The 15,910-nt window shown below is 38.2% G+C and overlaps 3 protein-coding genes across 3 annotated transcripts; 1 reads left to right on the forward strand and 2 right to left on the reverse strand.

The window, feature by feature from the left end:
* Positions 1-255: 255 nt before the first annotated feature.
* Positions 256-2,784, reverse strand: LOC103449616 (ubiquitin-NEDD8-like protein RUB2). Its single transcript, XM_008388950.4, has 3 exons — positions 2,484-2,784; positions 1,432-1,691; positions 256-533 (listed from the first exon to the last, which is right to left on the reverse strand). The coding sequence occupies exons 1-3, from the start codon at positions 2,574-2,576 to the stop codon at positions 422-424; spliced, it is 465 nt and encodes a 154-aa protein (XP_008387172.2). The 5' UTR covers positions 2,577-2,784; the 3' UTR covers positions 256-421.
* Positions 2,785-7,830: 5,046 nt separating this feature from the next.
* On the reverse strand, positions 7,831-8,430 carry LOC139189786 (uncharacterized). The gene has a single exon (XM_070809010.1). It carries the CDS (start codon positions 8,428-8,430, stop codon positions 7,831-7,833), a length of 600 nt encoding a protein of 199 aa, XP_070665111.1.
* A 296-nt stretch (positions 8,431-8,726) lies between these two features.
* LOC103449652 (eukaryotic translation initiation factor 3 subunit C-like) lies at positions 8,727-12,573 on the forward strand. Its single transcript, XM_029090759.2, has 4 exons — positions 8,727-8,882; positions 9,106-9,201; positions 9,324-11,105; positions 11,394-12,573. Exons 2-4 carry the CDS (start codon positions 9,178-9,180, stop codon positions 12,369-12,371), a joined length of 2,784 nt encoding a protein of 927 aa, XP_028946592.1. The 5' UTR covers positions 8,727-8,882; positions 9,106-9,177; the 3' UTR covers positions 12,372-12,573.
* The last annotated feature ends 3,337 nt before the right edge of the window (positions 12,574-15,910 follow it).

A 15,910-nucleotide genomic window follows, 5' to 3' on the forward strand; every position in this document is an offset into this window, starting at 1 on the left:
ATCAGTTCATTTCGCTTCCTAAAATTTTCCATGCAGACCCGCTTAAGAGCCTTTGAGAAGCCTCACATCACATCACATTCCTCACGAAATCTTTGGATATGTCTTTGTAGAACCATCAAACAGAAACAAGGGCCCTTACAAACGAGCTGGCTTTCCATGGCACAGGTGCATCACCACCATGGCATCCCGTGCCAATGATACGATACCATGTGTGAGTTTCAGAGAGCGAGAGAGAGAGAGAGAGAGAGGCAAATGTATGCGAGTAACAGAAATACTTATGTCCACAATAACCAGCTTAGAACAGGCTTTCTGCCATGTATTTGAATTTATCAACAAATAACATGCAACTCAAATTTTTAGTAAGGCATCAAGACTCGATAAGGCCTGAACAAAAGAGTTTGCCGGATCCAAAAACTACTATTTATTGACTACCACCTCGTAGTGCAAGCACAAGATGAAGGACAGAGCCCCCCTCAATGTTGTACTCTTTAGCTGTCTTGTCGTCCCCGAGCTGCTTGCCAGCATAGATAAGCCTACAAAAATTTATAAAATTAATTAGGTCTTTGAAGCAAATAAGTGGAACTACAACTGACAGACACTGGCCACTGAAAAAAATTGGCCAGTACTCAATGTGAAAGAAATTAAGAACTTGAAAACGACCAAAGTATCAAAAAAACGTGTTAACATGAAAAACATTTCCTGAAATGTTTAGTAAGTACACCACTCAACCTGTGCTGAAACAATGTCAACGGGAGAGCAATGAACAGAACTGTTAACTAACGCAATAATGCGACGGATACTGCTTAAGAAGATTATTCCCATTAGCTAAGAGCGATACAAGACTTCATAATAGGAAAGCAATGCAATTTCAATTTCAAATCCAAATTTTCTTTTGAAATTTTCAGACGTATATATACAGAATAATAATCATGGGGTATTATCTGTTGTCAAAACACAAATTGGCAGCAGCAGCAGCTAAAATATCCCAAACAGGAATAGAAACAAAAGTCAACTGTAACATGGGCATCCTGTCAATCTGAACAATCTCACCAGATGATCAAATGTAAGTGCTGTGGAACGCCAAAAACATGAATGAGAGCATTTCAAAGTAAACAGTGAACAAGCACAACTTCCAGCATTATTACAGGACAAAAAGGAGGCTAGAACAGTCATTACTCGCTGCCCAATATGAGAGCAAGAGCACATAGATAGAATAATTCAGTACATCAATTTTTTATCCATCATACAGTAGAAATTCGACAAGAATGAAAACCAAAATGTTATTATATTTATGAGAAACAAAGAATTCAAATGATTAACATATGATACTACTGAACTGATGCAGATATAAATAATCAATCAGAAGTGATTTGAATTAAAATAACATATTACTTTAATTACATTGAATTTTATAACAAAAATAAAATATACCTTTGTTGCACTGGAGGAATTCCCTCTTTCTCCTCAACCCTTTCCTTGATCCGGTCAATGGTATCAGTTGGTTCAATATCAATCTCAATTTCTTTCCCAGTAAGAGTCTTCACCTTAATCATGGTTCCTCCTCTCAGCCTCAAGACAAGGTGAAGCGTTGACTCCTTCTGGATGTTATAATCTGCAAGAGTTCGACCATCTTCCAATTGCTTACCGGCAAAAATCAATCTCTGTTGATCAGGAGGGATGCCTTCCTTATCCTGAAAACAAACATATACAAGTTACCATGCAATCCCATAACAACAAATGGAACTCTCTTTAATGCGCACAAAGGAAAAATATTAAGGACAGAAACATCATGACTCTAACATGTTATTCGCCTTCAAAATTGACACTGATCTCTCTATGACACTAATGTTTTTTCCACAATTCCGTGAAAACAAATAATTAATAGTCTAAAAATTGCCAATGTTGTCATGATGAAAACTTGTTCTTTGGTAGATAAAAATATCGTCTTTTTCATAAACAAACTCACAAAGGCAACAATTCGGCTTAAATTTCTCTGAGAGACGAAATTAAAACAAAAGCAACAAAAAGAAGCCTCATGATGGAAAACTGAAAGGGGAAAGACGAAGCACAAATATATAAGAACTCCTCAACCCACTGGGTGGAATTGATTGCCAGTCTGCCGCACAAATTAGTTCACACAGTTATTTCTCAAAAGGGCCGGCATGGTGAAATTCGATTGTCCCTTTCCCTTCCAAGAAGGATAAAACTAGAAAAACAGAGGCAAGAGCAATAACTTTTAACCCCCAAAAACCGAGTGCATCAATAGCTGAAATCAGAAACACTAACCCTAGCTACAAATTGTTCCAACATAGAATAACACACATATATACGTATACAATCACAAATACTGATACAAAATACTAATTGAAGCAATTCACAAAATCGTAATAAATAAAAAACCCCAATCAACCAGAAATCGGAACCCTAAATTACGGAGCGAATAAATAAACAAGAAGAAAACAGAAATTAGAGAGAGAAAGTACCTGGATCTTGGCCTTGACATTGTCGATGGTGTCGCTGCTCTCAACCTCGAGAGTGATGGTCTTCCCGGTTAGGGTTTTCACGAAAATCTGCATGTTTTCGATTTCGCTTCAGAGACAGAGAAGAGAGAGCTGACTTTTTATATCATAAACAGCAAAATAAGAGGTATTTATGTATTTTTATTCTTCTTTTTTGGTGGAAAATAAATCGGATCTATGAAAAGAAAAAGGAATATTAAAAGATTTCTCTTTTGGTGAATAATTCGGAAATTGATTTTTTTTTTTTTTTTTTTTTTTATTCTCCAGTTCCGAAATTTACTTTTCAACGGAAGAAGTGATTGGAAATATGAGAAAGTGTGGCCCCACGTTTGAGATTCCCCAACATGTATCGAATCTCTGTTAATTAATGAATTCCTTTTTGTTAATAAAAAAATAGTGAAAGTGTAACTTAATCTTCTATTATACAAAAGAAATAATAGGCAATAATATAATTTTACAGGTCTAAATTTTATTATTTTTAATTGAAACTTCATCTACAGATGATATTAAAATATCTCTAATATTTAAAATTAAAACAAAAAAAAATAACAAAAAACAAAAGCCCCTCACTCTCCCCATGTTCTCTCTCTCTTTCTCATTTTCTAAAAAAATGTGTTCATACACACAAATGTATAGGCAAATGCTAGTATCAATTAAACAAAAAATATCACCATGGGATGGCCAGTGATCGAGGACGAATTTCAGGCCCGTTTCCACACAGCATGTCTTAGATTCGATTCATGCTGCTAGTGAATTACACGATGGTGATCAGGAGGAGGCTGAAATGCTTCTGTGAGTCTTCTTGATCCTCGAAAAGGTGGACTGCTATTGCGAAACCACTGGTTGATTCCTTTTTAAAAAAGAAAATAATTATAAATAAAAAAAGTTGGATATCAAATTCTTGTAAAAAAAAAAGTATTTTTACTGACCACCCTATTTATTACTTCTAAACCGATGAGTATTACCACCACTTGAAGATAGTGAGAAAAAAAAAAACAACCCTAAAAAAGTTGGATATCAATACATTAGTTGCAATCCTAGGTTAGGCAAGTTGTTTGTGGATATTTCTAATTCACATTAACTACAAATCTCCAATGTTCTATTTGTTCGGCGGATTGTCATGGACTAAGTATTATTAGATGGAGCTCATATATTATGTGTACGTAAATATAAAAAAGAGTAATATCAGGGAGATCATCTATTTAAATTATAATTTGTAAATCATATGATGTGATTGTTAATGAAAAAGGGTAACGTTAAAAAGACTATCTATTTAAACTATATTTTATAAATCATATGATGTAGTTGTTAATGCTTGAATTATTACTTAATTGTTGATTAACGTGTTTATAAAAATTGATGACACATCGCATGAATACAAATTTAGTCTAAAAAGTTAGTTTATGTAACATTACTTTGTAAAAAATCTAAAATGAAAAACTATAATATGAAAGAGAAGTTGGAGTAAAATGCGTGAGTAAAAACGTGGGGCTTTTTAGCTTTTGAAAATGAGGGACATACTTTGATGACATGCAAGCAAGGTTCTAAAAAACGCTAGGCGCTAGTCGGGCGGCAGGCTAGCGCCTAGCGCCTAGGTGGCTAGGCGGGTTCTAGGCGGCCGAGGCGGATTTAGGTTAATTTCTTATATATTGTATGAATTAATTAAATTTACTATATCAAATGTAAATAATTATTGACTAATATGTTATTTCTTATAGAAGAACATACATATGTGAATGTTTTATGTACATATATGATATGCTTGCCTAGGAAAAAAAAAACAAAATATTATCTAAATAATTTATAATTTATATAAGATTTATATATATACACACACACACACACACAATATATATATCCCAAAATTTTAAAAATATAAAAAGCCCATAATGGGTGGCTTAAAACCATCAAACCGTCTGCCTTCTTTCACATCACCCGTCAACCTTCTTTCACATAGTGGGTGGTTTTCATGATTAAAACCATCACAGTCCATGGTTTTCAATTTTAAAACCATCAAAATGTCCACCTCACCTCTGTTCTTTCACGTTACCCAAGCTTTTGAGTCCTCAACTTGCACCACCACCACATATTGAAATGTTTAAGTCTCTTTCTCTTCGCACTCTCTCTTCTCTACTCTCATCTTCACACTTCAGAGCAAGTCCACCCATGGACATTGCTCGGGGGACAGGGGAAAGGAAAGGGCCTGAGGCCCTGTGAACTTGCTCCAGCGTTGAAGGAGCTCGAGCGAAGGTGAGGCCCGAGCTTCGGGCCTGTGAAGAGCTGACAGCCCTAGAGCCTAAGTGGGTGTGATGCCAGGCTGACGCCAGCCCCGGCGTCTGACCCTTTTTTTTATTTTTTCTGTCAAGCACGTGCACCCCACTCGCATGTGGGGGCGCGTCACCCGACCATTTTTCAGAAAAGCCAGACGACTTTTCAGACAGAAAAGTTACCGTTGGAAGCCACGTGGCTTCCCACAATCCCTTCGATCTCAACGGCTCTTTAATTTGGACCGTTGGATCTCAACGGTAAAAAAAAATAAAAATAAATCTTATTTAATATCAACCATTCGATCTGAGATCAACGGTCGATATTAATATACTTTATAAATAAAAAAATAGTTTTAAAATTAAGAAAAGTTACCGTTGTGACATGTGGCACAATCTGGAGTGTTGGAATTCAATTTTTTTAAAATCCAACGACAGATATTAATTATTTGAATAAAAAAAATTTAAAAATTGTAAAAAATCCAAAAAAAATATCTGAAAATTTAAAAAAAAAATGTTTCTACTTTTCTATAAATACCTTCTCATTATCATCTACTTTACTCCACAATTTCATATTTTCTCAACTACTTTCAATCACATTCCTATCTTTCTCTCAAAGTTTCAGTCCAATTTTTTTTAACAAAATGACTATTGATGCAGGTACGAATTGAACGCTTCTTGAAGATGTTGCATTATGTACTAGCTGAGTTGAAGTTACTCATAGTTCGCGTACAGGTAATGAAATGCAGTTGCGAGAAATGTAGAGTCTTATTCATACCAATTATCTTGAAAAAAATGGGTGGGAGTAGAACCAAAGAATCGATGTCTAATCGTTGGAAATTACTTAGCCAATCATTTAGTATTTGGAGAGACGCCTTGGCACAAGCTAGTAGTAATCTTCGAAGTGGGGAAAATTACACGGATCAGGTAACAATATATTATTTATTTGTTTGTACTATAACCAAATTTACGTTGTAATTATTTGTTTGTATTATTTATTTGTTACATACTTTAATTATAATTATTTGTTTGTATTATTTATTTGTTACATACTTTGATTATAATTTTTTGTTTGTATTATTTATTTGTTTCCTACTTTAATTATAATTATTTGTTTGTATTATTTATTTGTTACCTACTTTAATTATAATTATTTGTTTGTATTATTTATTTGTTACATGCTTTGATTATAATTTTTTGTTTGTATTATTTATTTGTTACCTACTTTAATTATATTTATTTGTTTGTATTATTTATTTGTTACCAACTTTGATTATAATTATTTCTTCTCCCCCATTGTGTAGCTAATTCAAGTACAAGCTTGGTATGGTGCCAAAACCAAAAGCAAAAATAAATCATTCAACCAGTGGGAATGTTGGAATATTGTCAAAGATTGTCCTAAATTCAGAGTTGTGCCTGTCGGTCCAGAAATTGTCATGAACAGCACCCCGCTATACTCTACACTTGATAATGGCTCGCATGAAGATGCAGAAGAAGTGCCTGAAACGCCCATCCCTGAACAAGCGTCGGGTTCGACCCGTTATCCAATTAGGCCTCAAGGTAAGAAGGCTTCAAAGAGAAAAGGAAGTGCTTCCAAGCATGATTATGCAAAGTACATGGAAGAACTTACTCGCCATAGTGAATTGACTTTGGCGCGGGAAATGGCGAAATTTGAGGCTAATAAGGCTAGAGAGGAGGTAAAAGTTGCAGGTGTGGAGAGAGAAAGAGAGCTAATCAGAGAGAAAGAGAGCTACTTAGTCAGGAAAGGGAACTGGTTAGAGAAGAAAGAATGGCTCAACGAGATCGTGAGATTATGAACACGCCTTTAGAAAGGAAGTCTCCAAATTCTAAATATTTTTGGAAGTCAGAGAAAGAGGATATGGTGCGTAGGAGGCGTGCAAGAGAAGCGAGAGCAAGAGGAGATGGTCCTAGCAGCACAAATTGGTTAAGTGATGATGAATAGAGTATTTTTTGTAATCGGAGCCCATTGTTTTCCAATCATCTTGGGTTGTAATTTATTATTTATTTAATTGAGTATTTTATGTTGTTTCCAATTTATTGAATTTAGTACTTTATTTAAAGTGAGAGTAAATTTATTTAATATGGTAATATATTTATACTATAAGAGAATCTTTATTCAAATGACATAAACACACCAAATAAAAAACTCACGAAATGAACACCAAATAAAACGTACCAAATAAAATTACATAAACACACCAAATAATAAAAACCTCACTAAATGAACTAAAATAAAACACACCAAATAAAATTACATAAACATACCAAATAATAAAAACACACCAAATGAACTTAATTATCTTCAGCTTGTTTCAATGCCCACTAGTGCTCTATCAAGTCATTTTGCCTGGCATTGTGCATGTCTGGCCTTTGAAATGCAGTATATCGTTGAATGACCCTTTCATTGTAACGTTCATCCCTTTCTAATGGCTCATGTTGCATGGACTCATCGGTGGCGTCATGAGCACAATATATACGTGTTCTTGAATTGTTCATCGTGTCTGGCTCATATTCATCAATGGCTTCATAATCATACTCATCTTCCACAATCATGTTGTGAAGAATGATGCATGTCATCATGATGGATTGAAGCGACTCTACATCAAACAATCTGGCAGCACTCCTGATGATCGCCCAGCAAGCTTGGAGGATACCGACACAACACTCCACATCCTTCCTGCACCCCTCTTGACATCTTGCAAAGTGTTTTTCCTTTGCACTTCGCGGATGTGGCACTGTTTTGACAAATGTTGACCACCTTGGATAAATGCCGTCAGCTAGGTAGTATGGCCCGTCGTATATACGTCCGTTGATTTCATACGTGACTTTTAGTGCCTTTCCTTGCAAGACATCATTGAACACTGGGGATTGGGCAAGGAAGTTGAGGTCATTTTGAGCTCCCGGAACCCCGAAAAAGGCATGCCAAATCCATGTATCAAAAGATGCCACTGCCTCCAAAATGATACTTTTTGCTCATTTTCTGTCTCCATAAGTGCCTTGCCATGCACTTGGACAGTTTTCCACGTCTAATGCATACAATCAATGCTCCCAATCATCCCAGGAAAACCTCGCATCTCGGCCTTCTTCAAAAGCCTTTCCAAGTCCATGTGAGTAGGTTTCCGGAGGTACTCTGCAGTGTAGATAAATTCGATTGCTCTGCAAAACCTTATCAGGGACTCAAGAATGGTTGATTTTCCCATCCTCGCTATCTCATCCACTTGGTCTGCAGCTGCTCCATACGCAAGCATCCGCAACGCAGCAGTAATTTTTTGCTCGAGAAGGAGACCCATAGCACCACAAGCATCCTTCTTTTGCGCAAAGTAAGAATCGTGGTTGCAAACAGCAATCATGATTTTGTTGAACAAATGTCGTTCCATTCTAAAACGATGTCTGAAGTACGTATCAGGAAATGCACTATTATGGACAAAATAATCGTCCAATAGCTCCTCACCTCGTTGTTGCCTGCTTCTATCAAGGTTTTTGGAACGGGTGGGCCTGCATATATGAGCCACAACTTGGATGACTCGACGAGAATGTGAGTCTCTGGCCATTCTTGCTTCGTCATCTCTCCTTCTTCGCTCCTCATCTTCTTCCTTCTCATTTTGGGCTATATGGAGATTGAACATTCCTTCAGATTGGTTAAACAATTCTTCCTCTTCTTGATCGGAAATTAGTGAAAAATAGATAACAAAAAAAATTAAATAGAGAAAATTAAGAATGCTTTCGTGAGCACGACAAAGGCATATGAGAAGTCATAAATAAAAAGAGAACAAACTTGCAACCCAAGTAATAAACTTTCTTACCAATTCTTACCAAGGTGCAAAAAAAAAAGCTGTCAATTATTCGAAAAAAACAAAAGAAACAAAAAAAAAACACTCCGATCAAAGTGCGTTATATATAAAAAGCCAATTCAACCAAAAACTGCGAATCCTCTGCATCTTCCACATTCTACCGTTAATTTCAACCCTCCTCGCCACCATTTTCTCTCTCTAAGCGGTTAAAAAAATAAAAAAACAAAACCATTTCACTCTATCCAACTTCTCATCTGCTACCGAATCTCAATCTCTCTTCCTCCACTGTAAGACAGATTCCAATTCTCTCTCTCTGTTTATATGCATGTGATTTAATTTGTTCCTTGTTTTCGCGAATCATATATCGAAACCCTGCACTCTGTTTATTCTGTTCACGGGTTTTGTTAATGTTACGTATTTCGGATTCATGCATGCAACGTGTTATAAGGTTTCGAAAATTTTAGATTCATTATTTTGGATTCTCATGAATTGGTTGCTTGTAATGAACAGGAGGGTGATTTTTCAACCCGTTTCGGCGTAAACCAAACAGATTCTTGTGTTGTGATCTTCTCCCGAGACAGAATGGCATCGAAATTCTGGAATCCGGTATTTTTTTTGTTCATAATTCCTGGATTCTACATTTTGATGAAATCTTAGAAGCATATGATAATGTGCTAATTAGTTTCTTGAATTTTTTGTTTAAATTAATTTTTCATGTGTTGTTTTAGACTGGAAGCGATTCGGAGGATGATAGTGATTACGATTCGGAGGCTGAAGTTGCAGGCGGTGATCCTGCCACCAAGCAAACCGATAACAAATACCTTAAGGACATTAACGATAGTGATAGCGATGATTCTGATGGACATAAGCGTGTTGTTAGATCCGTGAGAGACAAACGCTTTGATGAGATGAATGCCACGGTTGACAAGATAAAGAATGCAAAGAACATAAATGATTGGGTGAGCTTGCAGGACTGTTTTGACAAGATCAATAAACAGCTTGAGAAGGTGATGCGCGTGACCGAGTCTGAAAAGGTGCCTTCTCCTTACATCAAAGCGCTTGTGTTGTTCGAGGATTTTTTGGCCCAAGCGCTGGCAAACAAGGATGCTAAGAAGAAGATGAGCAGTAGCAATGCCAAGGCGTTGAACGCGATGAAGCAGAGGCTGAAGAAGAACAATAAGCAGTACGAGGAGTTGATTAAAAAGTATAGGGAGAATCCCGAGCAGAGCGAGGAGGAAGGGGGAGAAGAATCGCCGGACGAAGAGGAGGAAGAAACAGATTCTGAAATTGATCCAACTGAAATTCCAATTTCGGGTAGTGAAGGGGAGGAGGATGGTAATAACGAGAATGGTTGGGAGAAGAAATTGAGCAAGAAGGATAAGCTCATGGACAAGCAATTCATGAGAGATCCTAGCGAAATCTCGTGGGATATGATCAACAAGAAATTCAAGGAGGTTGTGGCTGTGCGGGGAAGGAAGGGGACAGGGAGGTTTGAGCAGGTGGAGCAGCTGACGTTCTTGACAAAAGTTGCTAAGACGCCTGCGCAGAAGCTCGAGATTCTTTTCAGCCTTGTGTCTGCTCAGTTTGATGTCAACCCAGGACTCAGCGGGCACATGCCTATAAATGTGTGGAAGAAGTGTGTGCAAAACATGCTTGTTATACTTGATATTCTTGTGCAGTATCCAAATATTTCGGTGGATGACATGGTTGAGCCTGATGAGAATGAATCCCAGAAAGGATCGGATTATGATGGCACGATCAGAGTGTGGGGAAACTTAGTGGCTTTCGTAGAAAGGATTGATACTGAGTTTTTCAAGAGCTTGCAATGCATTGACCCTCACACGCGTGAGTACATTGAAAGACTTAGAGACGAGCATATGTTTTTTATTCTTGCTCAAAATGTTCAAGAGTACTTGGAAAAAGTTGGGAATTTTAAAGCTGCTGCAAAGGTAGCGCTAAGGCGGGTTGAACTTGTGTATTATAAACCGCAAGAAGTTTATGATGCCATGAGAAAATTGGCTGAGCAGACACAGGATGACGCTGATGCTGGCAGTGAAGGCCAGCAGGGGGCTAAAGCAGCAGAGGAAACTCACGGCCCACCTGCATTTGTTGAAACTCCTGAGCTCGTTCCTCGGAAACCAACTTTTACTGAGAGTAGTAGGGCCTTGATGGATCTTTTGGTTTCCTTGATATACAAGTATGGCGATGATCGGACTAAAGCCCGCGCAATGCTTTGTGACATTTACCATCATGCTCTCCTAGATGAGTTTTCTATTGCGCGGGACTTGCTGCTAATGAGTCACCTGCAAGAAAGTATTCAACAAATGGACATTTCAACACAGATTCTGTTTAATAGGGCCATGGCACAACTTGGTTTGTGTGCATTTCGGATTGGATTGATCCCCGAAGGACATAGCTGCCTTTCTGAACTGTATTCGGGTGGAAGAGTAAAAGAGTTGCTAGCCCAAGGTGTCTCCCAAAGTAGATATCATGAGAAAACTCCAGAGCAGGTACCAGTGCTTTTCTTTTTGTTATTGTTTATATAATCTATCATGTATCATATTACTTTGTGTATGATCTGAATCATTATGCGTGCTGATTGTTCGTATAGATGTGTAATCAAAACTCAACAAGCAGATTCTAAGCGGAATAGGCCACAACCAGATAATTTGGTTTTTGTAGAACTAACTGGAGATCATGTGTTGTCAAATTGCTTTTTTAACAACTGCATGAAATTTCCACGATATCTGACTTGTACCAAATAGAGGAATAACATGAATTATGTTACAAAATTTCAGGAAAGGCTGGAGAGGAGGAGGCAGATGCCTTACCATATGCACATAAACCCGGAGCTCCTGGAGGCGGTGCATTTGGTATGTGCCATGCTGCTGGAAGTGCCTAATATGGCAGCTAACGCCCATGATACAAAGCGCAGAGTGATAAGCAAGACATTCAGGAGGTTGCTCGAAATGAATGAGAAGCAAACGTTCACAGGACCCCCAGAAAATGTCAGGGATCATGTAGTGGCAGCTACAAGAGCCCTCAGCAAAGGCGACTTCCAAAAGGCCTTCAATGTTGTCAACTCCCTTCATGTCTGGAAGCTCCTCAGGAAACGTGAAAGCATTATCGAGATGCTCAAGGCTAAGATCAAGGAGGAGGCTCTGAGGACCTACCTTTTGACCTACTCGCGGTCATACAAGACTCTAAGCTTGGAACAGCTCGCGAAGATGTTCGATCTCTCAGAGGCACATGCGCATTGCATTGTCAGCAAGATGATGATCCATGATGATTTGCGCGCGAGTTGGGATCAGCCCACGCGCTGCATTGTGTTCAATGACATCGAGCACACTAGACTGCAAGCTCTGGCTTTCCAATTGACTGAGAAGTTGTCTATCCTTGCAGAAAGTAACGAAAGGGCAACAGAGTTGAAGATAGGCGGCGGTGCAGTAGACCTGCCTATGAGGCGTAGAGACAGCCAGGACTATGGTACCGGGACACCTGCTCTGAGTGGAAGGTGGCAAGAGAACTTTTCTTTCGCTCAAGGAAGGCAGGGTGGTGGCTCCTCCGGGCGTTCAGGATATAGAACATTGGGATATGGCCAAACTGGCGGAGGAAGTGGTTATTCCAGGGACCGAACGGGGACTGGGCAGTATCGAGGGACGGGTCAGAACACAAGGTATCAAGGATCAGGGAGGAGTTCATCTGCGAGGGGGTCTCAGATGGATACTTCGACTCGTTTGGTCAATCTAAACAGAGGACTTCGTGCTCAACACTGAAATTTTTTTGCTTACTAAGAAGCTATTGATTTTGATCGTTCGAATTTGTTTCTTGAGGCTTAAGTTTTGGACCTTTAGAAAATGTGGAAATTTGTGTTTTTTTATTGTGGCCATGTAAGTCTTGGATCTTAATAAGTGCTCATTTGCATACCTTCGTTAAGTTTGTTGGCTAGAATAATAAACTCGCTCTTTTTCCACCTAAGTTTGAATCTCATTCTCAATGGATGACATGAGAGTTTTATCTATCTTGCGAAAAAAAAGTTGCCTCTTTAGTTTTTTGACAGAGTTGCAACAATATTTGCCATATGAAGACGTATGGCAAATGTGGAGATGGCCACCACCGTTAAGCTGTCCGACAAGAACTTTAGGCTCGAGAGGATGGAAGTGGTGGCTATCGGAAAAAGTGGTAGCAAAACATTTCATTCAATTTAACTACTAACTATCTATCTGCTTTCTTAATTCTTCCACTCCCACTCCCACTTCACTTGGTATGTTCTAATTTTGTCTACGTACTCGATCGTTGCTTGTTTGTGTTGTGCTAGGATAGCACCAAACCTTATGGAACCAACTCAAGGTAACCCACAGGAAATTTATCAAATGAAAATGCAAGAACAAAATATAAAAGACACCAAGATTTAACGAGGTTCCTCAACAGTCAGTGTAACTGGAGTACATCCTCGGAGCAGTAGGAGCTCACCCAATAATCCACTATTAACCAAATGGGAGTTTACAAAGTGTTGGCAATCTCACAACCCAAATAACCCAATACACTCAATAGCTCTCACATACCAAAGAAACAAATAGAGTAGAAAATATAATGAATAATTTCCTCTCTATACATGTAGCTTAAAGCTATTACAACAACTACTTTGGTGGATAATTACTAACCAAAGAGATGAGCACTTTTTTTCTCTGAGGAGCTACGGCACCCTTTCTCTGTTGCTCTGCTGCTCTCTGCTCTCTTCTCTCTGCACTCAGAATGGGTTTTTCACTCTCTTTTCAAAACCGAACATCCATCCACACAAGAACCAACAACTATTCTTATCACCAAAGAATAATGCTCCATCCGAGGCTAGCCTTTTAAAATTCCACAAAACAATAAGAAACATAATTATAATGTCTCCCCACTTTTTATTTTTTTATTAGCCAAAAGATATATAATAATTTGGCCCTTTTTTCTTTTGCTTTGTTTAATAGCTAAAAGGTGATGTTGAGTTGGCCACTTGGCCACAATTCAACAATCTCCACCTTGGCCAAGTTCCGAAAACGCCATGATAAACCAACCAACACAATTGATTCAAAAAATCACTCCCAAACACTAGCAAGAGAACAACTCATGCCGAGTCAAATGCTCCAAAAAAAACTCCTACTGCTCAACGCCTTCTTTATATAAGCATAATGTGAGCCAAATTCAAACAGTGAACAAACTTGGCTACACCAACAACCTTAGTCAACATATCAGCGGGGTTGTCTTTAGTTGGAATCTTCTGGATAATGATTTCCCCTTCACCAACAATTTCATGAACAAAGTGATAACGCACATTTATGTGCTTGGTCTTCGCATGATGAACCTGATACTTAGCCAAATAAATGGCATTCTGACTATCACAATGTACCTCCACCTGCTTCTGATCAACCCCCAAATCTCTAATCAGCCCATGTATCCAAATGGCCTTCTTTATAGCTTCAGCAACTGCCATATATTCAACCTCTGTAGTAGACAAGGCAACAGACGACTGCAAAATGGACCTCCAACTAACTGATCCTTTAGCCATAGTAAACACATAGTCTGTAGTAGACTTCCTTCCATCCATATCACTTGCATAATCTGTATCAACATAACCAACTGCAAAATGACCAATACCAGAGTCATCCTTTTCAAAGCATAAACCAACATCTCGAGTACCATGGAGATATCTCAATATCCACTTAGCTACTTGCCAATGCTCTTTACCTGGATTATGCATATATCGACTCACCATGCCAACTGCATGAGCAATATCCGGTCTAGAGCATACCATTGCATACATCAAACTACCAACCAAATTTGCATATGGTATATTTTTCATTTGCAGCTTCTCTTTATCAGTTTTAGGACATTGTAGAGAACTCAATTTAAAATGAAGAGCCAAAGGGGTACTAACCGGTTTGGTTGAATCATGAACTCCAAACTTTTGGATCAACTTCTCAAGGTATTGTCTTTGATTCAAACTGACCAAACCCTTCTTTCTATCTCTAGTGATCTCCATGCCAGGGATCTTCTTTACTTCACCAAGATCCTTCATCTCGAACTCGTTCTTCATTTGTTTCTTCAATTTCTCAATCTCTTCAACATTCTTTGAGGCAATCAACATATCATCAACATATATCAACAAATAAATGAAAGACCCATTTGCAACTTCTTGAAGTACACACAATGATCATATTGACTTCTAGAATAATTTTGGCCTCTCATAAATTTATCAAACCTCAAATACCATTGCCTTGGAGATTACTTCAAACCATAAAGTGATTTCTTCAATTTGCAAAACAAATTCTCCTTCCCTTTCACTATATACCCATCTGATTGACACATATAAATCTCTTCATTCAAAGCACCATGTAGGAAAGCTGTCTTCACATCAAGTTGCACAAGCTCAAGATCATACTGTTCAATAAGAGCTAACATAATGCGAATTGAGAAGTGCTTCACAACCGGAGAAAAGATTTCATTGTAGTCAATGCCCTCCTTTTGTGCATACCCTTTAGCAACTAATCTTGCTTTGAATCTCACATTACTTTTCTCATCAGCATCTTCCTTCTTGGCATACACCCATTTGCAACCGATAGCTTTCTTGCCCTTAGGCAATTTAGCTAACTCCCAAGTCTTGTTCTTCAAGAGAGAATTCATCTTTTCACCCATGGCATTGCACCACCTCTCATTTTCTTCACTCTCAATAGCTTCCTCAAAATTGGATGGAATCTCATCAGTGATAATAGGAAGAGCAAAAGAAACATAGTCACTATACCGAGCTGGCTTGGTAATTTGCCTCTTTCCTCTGTTCTTGGCAATAGACTCTTGATGTGAAACTTGTTCTTCAACTTGAATAGAATCTTCAAGTTCAAATTCTTCAACATCCTCATGGTCTCCAACTTCTTCACTTGTAGTGGCTTCGACATCAGCGGAAATAGGATTTGAAGTACCAGAGGCAACTTTATCAAGCTCCACATGTTGGACATCTTTCACATTCTTCTCAGAGTCTTTGTACATACTTTCTTCATCAAATGTCACATCTCTGCTGATTACAAGTTTTTTCATCTCTGGGCACCACAATCTGTAACCTTTGACACCACTACTAAAACCAAGAAAGATAGGCTTTTTGGCTCTAGGATTAAGTTTATTTTCAGTCACATGAAAATAAACAGATGAACCAAAAATACGGATATAGTCATAATCAGAAGAAACTTTTCCAGTCCATACCTCCATTGGTGTCTTACCCTGAATAGCAGTTGAGGGTAATTAGTTAATGATGTGACATGCATAAGTAACTGCTTCTGCC

Source organism: Malus domestica, chromosome 12 (assembly GCF_042453785.1).
Source record: "Malus domestica chromosome 12, GDT2T_hap1".
Taxonomy (NCBI): Eukaryota; Viridiplantae; Streptophyta; class Magnoliopsida; order Rosales; family Rosaceae; genus Malus; species Malus domestica.

Excerpts from the sequence above, each read along its gene's own strand:
- LOC103449652 (XM_029090759.2), top strand. The coding sequence starts at position 9,178 with ATGGCATCGAAATTCTGGAATCCG. Across the intron at positions 9,202-9,323 it reads CATCGAAATTCTGGAATCCG|ACTGGAAGCGATTCGGAGGA; the intron begins GTATTTTTTTTG and ends GTGTTGTTTTAG. Across the intron at positions 11,106-11,393 it reads ATGAGAAAACTCCAGAGCAG|GAAAGGCTGGAGAGGAGGAG; the intron begins GTACCAGTGCTT and ends ACAAAATTTCAG.
- LOC139189786 (XM_070809010.1), bottom strand. The coding sequence starts at position 8,430 with ATGTTCAATCTCCATATAGCCCAAAATGAGAAGGAAGAAGATGAGGAG.
- LOC103449616 (XM_008388950.4), bottom strand. The coding sequence starts at position 2,576 with ATGCAGATTTTCGTGAAAACCCTAACCGGGAAGACCATCACTCTCGAG. Across the intron at positions 1,692-2,483 it reads ATGTCAAGGCCAAGATCCAG|GATAAGGAAGGCATCCCTCC; the intron begins GTACTTTCTCTC and ends GTTTGTTTTCAG. Across the intron at positions 534-1,431 it reads ATTCCTCCAGTGCAACAAAG|GCTTATCTATGCTGGCAAGC; the intron begins GTATATTTTATT and ends AAATTTTTGTAG.